We start from the raw sequence: 2,580 nt of genomic DNA, 5'->3' as shown, positions 1-2,580 counted from the left end.
TAAACAAAATAAATAAATAATAATAATAATAATAATAATAATAATAATAATAATAATAATAATAATAATAATAATAATAATAATAATAATAATAATAATAATAATAATAATAATAATAATAATGAAAGGGAAGGAATGAAAATTTGAAGAATAAAATTTTAATTTCTGAAAAAAATCAGGAATAAGGATTAAGGTGATAGTGATAGTAGTGAAAGTTACTACTCTCGTAGGTTTATCCTAAGGGATATAGCTGAGGAATTTGAGGGTTTTTCAGAACTTTCAAATGAAAAAAAAAAGGTAAGTGCGATAAGTCTAACCTTTTATTGGTTATATTTGTCGAATTTTTCAGTACCATATAGCAATCTCAATTATACCTTACAGTATCCTCATTGCTACCGTAATGTTATTTTTTTATTTGATTATCCAATTTCATTGCTTTCTTTGCTTCATCATTTTATTAAATGTTCTTTTGTTTATTCAGTTACATTTACTTATTTAGTTAAATATTTTGTTGAATTCTTAACTTTTTAATTTCTCACATGCAATTTTGATCATAATTTTAAGGAAAAAAAAATAAATTTCACCATCAATTTCCGATAAATTTTGGAAAATTTTCAAATATTAGCAAAATTGAATTCAATTGAATTCCTTTTTTTTCATTTAACTCTTTTTAGTTCGATTCAAAAATGATTGTTGCAATAAACGAAACAGTATAAAATTAAACATTACAATAAAAAAACGAAAAAAATTTTGCATATATATACTTATCGAAATAATGCATTTGCTTACGTCTCACGTGTGTGTTTAGAGAAACAGTTGATTCACGTGTGTTACGTGTTTTTTTTAGTGTCTCATGCATATTTATCAAAAAATTTTTCATTTCCTTGCTTAAATTTCGTAAAAATTTGTGCCAATCAACGGTAACATTGCATATTTTCAACATCTTATTTCAATAAATTACTTGAAATTCCCATTTATTTTATGCATAATTTTTTTTATAAAACGAATAAAGTTAGTTTGTTATTAATTTTCAATAGGACTTATTTATTGTGAGATGAAAAAAACGGAAAAAAAAATTGAAATCATTAATTAATTACTGCGGAAAAATTAGGTTAGGAAATAATGTTTTTTTTTTACTAATGGAGTTGCTATGCTAATCTTTTTTTTCGTTTGTTTTAGCAATTTTGTATTTCGAAACCAAACATACCTCCGAGTACCGAAATGCTGAATGATGATAGTGTGGCGACAAATAGTGGTGACAAAGCAAATTCTACTAGGACATCCAGCATTTCATATACGTCAGTTCTTATTTTTTTAAAAAAAAAAAAGAAAAGCAGTAATGTACTGTAAGTTACAGTAATCTTTTTACTAACCTAATGTTCACTTGTATATTTATTCATTCCATTGCATATTTATTTATTTTTCATTTACTGCCATAAATTAAGTTAACTATTTATTTACTAGTTATTAATTTTTTTTCTATTTTCTGTTCAAATTGCTTATTTTATTTTATTTACCCATACCATTCAATGAGTATAGCGATTTTCGATTAATTTATGCAGTAATTCGATAAAGTGATATGAAATTACTGGATAGTAGTAGTAAAAATAACAATTAAAAATGTAAAATGATAATATCAAATAATAATTAATAACTTATATATACATTTGAATATTTAGAAAATAAATAAAAAAAGGAAAAAAAGAAACAGAAAAATGGTAGTCATTTAGAAACTTTGCTTATTTTTGCTATATCTACTGTTCTTTTTTTTTATTTTTACAACTTTATTCTGTAAAACTATCTATATTTTGAAAATACAGTACTCCATTCTTTTCTGTTCTTTTTTTTTTGGAAAAATTTTTTTTTGCATAGATTTTAAATTTAAGTAATAAAAAAAATTTAAATGAATGATAATGAAATTTAAAATGAAATAAATGGTAATGAAATTTTATTTGATGAAATTTTCATTTTACAATAAATTTGTACGAAAAGAATGAAAGAGTAAGGGAGAGAGAGACAAAAAAATGGAACGAATGATTGCTTTGTTGTTTCAGTTTTTTTTTTTTTTTTTACTTAGAATAATAAAATTTTAAAACTATCAATATCTCAAAAATAGGATATAGTTAAAAATAATTTTTAATATTCAAGTGATACAACATCAACAGATCCAGAGAAGATCTTGAATAAAGCATCGATTGATTTTGAATTTCGATTTGTTGCATCAGAATTGGAAAAGAAGTGCCATGAATATGAACGGATTACCGATACAACAATAAATAATAATACTGCCAATGAAACACGAAAACATGATTAAAATTATTCCTTTCTTTTTTTTTTGTTAAATATTTGCCAGTATTACTGAAATATGAAATAAAATATATGTTATGGCGGATTTCGCAAAAGAAAAAAAGAACACATTGATATGAAACATTAACTAATTAATTAGTTTCTCGTAATTTCTTTCACTTGAATCATTTAACCTTATTATTATTATTGTTATTTTATTATTATTATTATTATTATTATTATTATTATTATTATTATTACTATTATTATTACTTACTATTATTATTATTATTA

At 22.2% G+C, this 2,580-nt stretch overlaps 1 protein-coding gene across 1 annotated transcript; it reads left to right on the top strand.

The window, feature by feature from the left end:
* Nucleotides 1-686: 686 nt before the first annotated feature.
* LOAG_14496 (hypothetical protein) lies at nucleotides 687-2,314 on the top strand (the record flags this gene model as incomplete). The annotated part of the gene is made up of 3 exons (XM_003149994.1): nucleotides 687-710; nucleotides 1,180-1,346; nucleotides 2,149-2,314. The coding sequence occupies 3 exons, from the start codon at nucleotides 687-689 to the stop codon at nucleotides 2,312-2,314; spliced, it is 357 nt and encodes a 118-aa protein (XP_003150042.1).
* Nucleotides 2,315-2,580: the final 266 nt, after the last annotated feature.

Source organism: Loa loa (assembly GCF_000183805.2).
Source record: "Loa loa unplaced genomic scaffold supercont3.276, whole genome shotgun sequence".
Classification (NCBI taxonomy): Eukaryota; Metazoa; Nematoda; class Chromadorea; order Rhabditida; family Onchocercidae; genus Loa; species Loa loa.
This window is presented reverse-complemented; position numbering and strand designations above follow the sequence as displayed.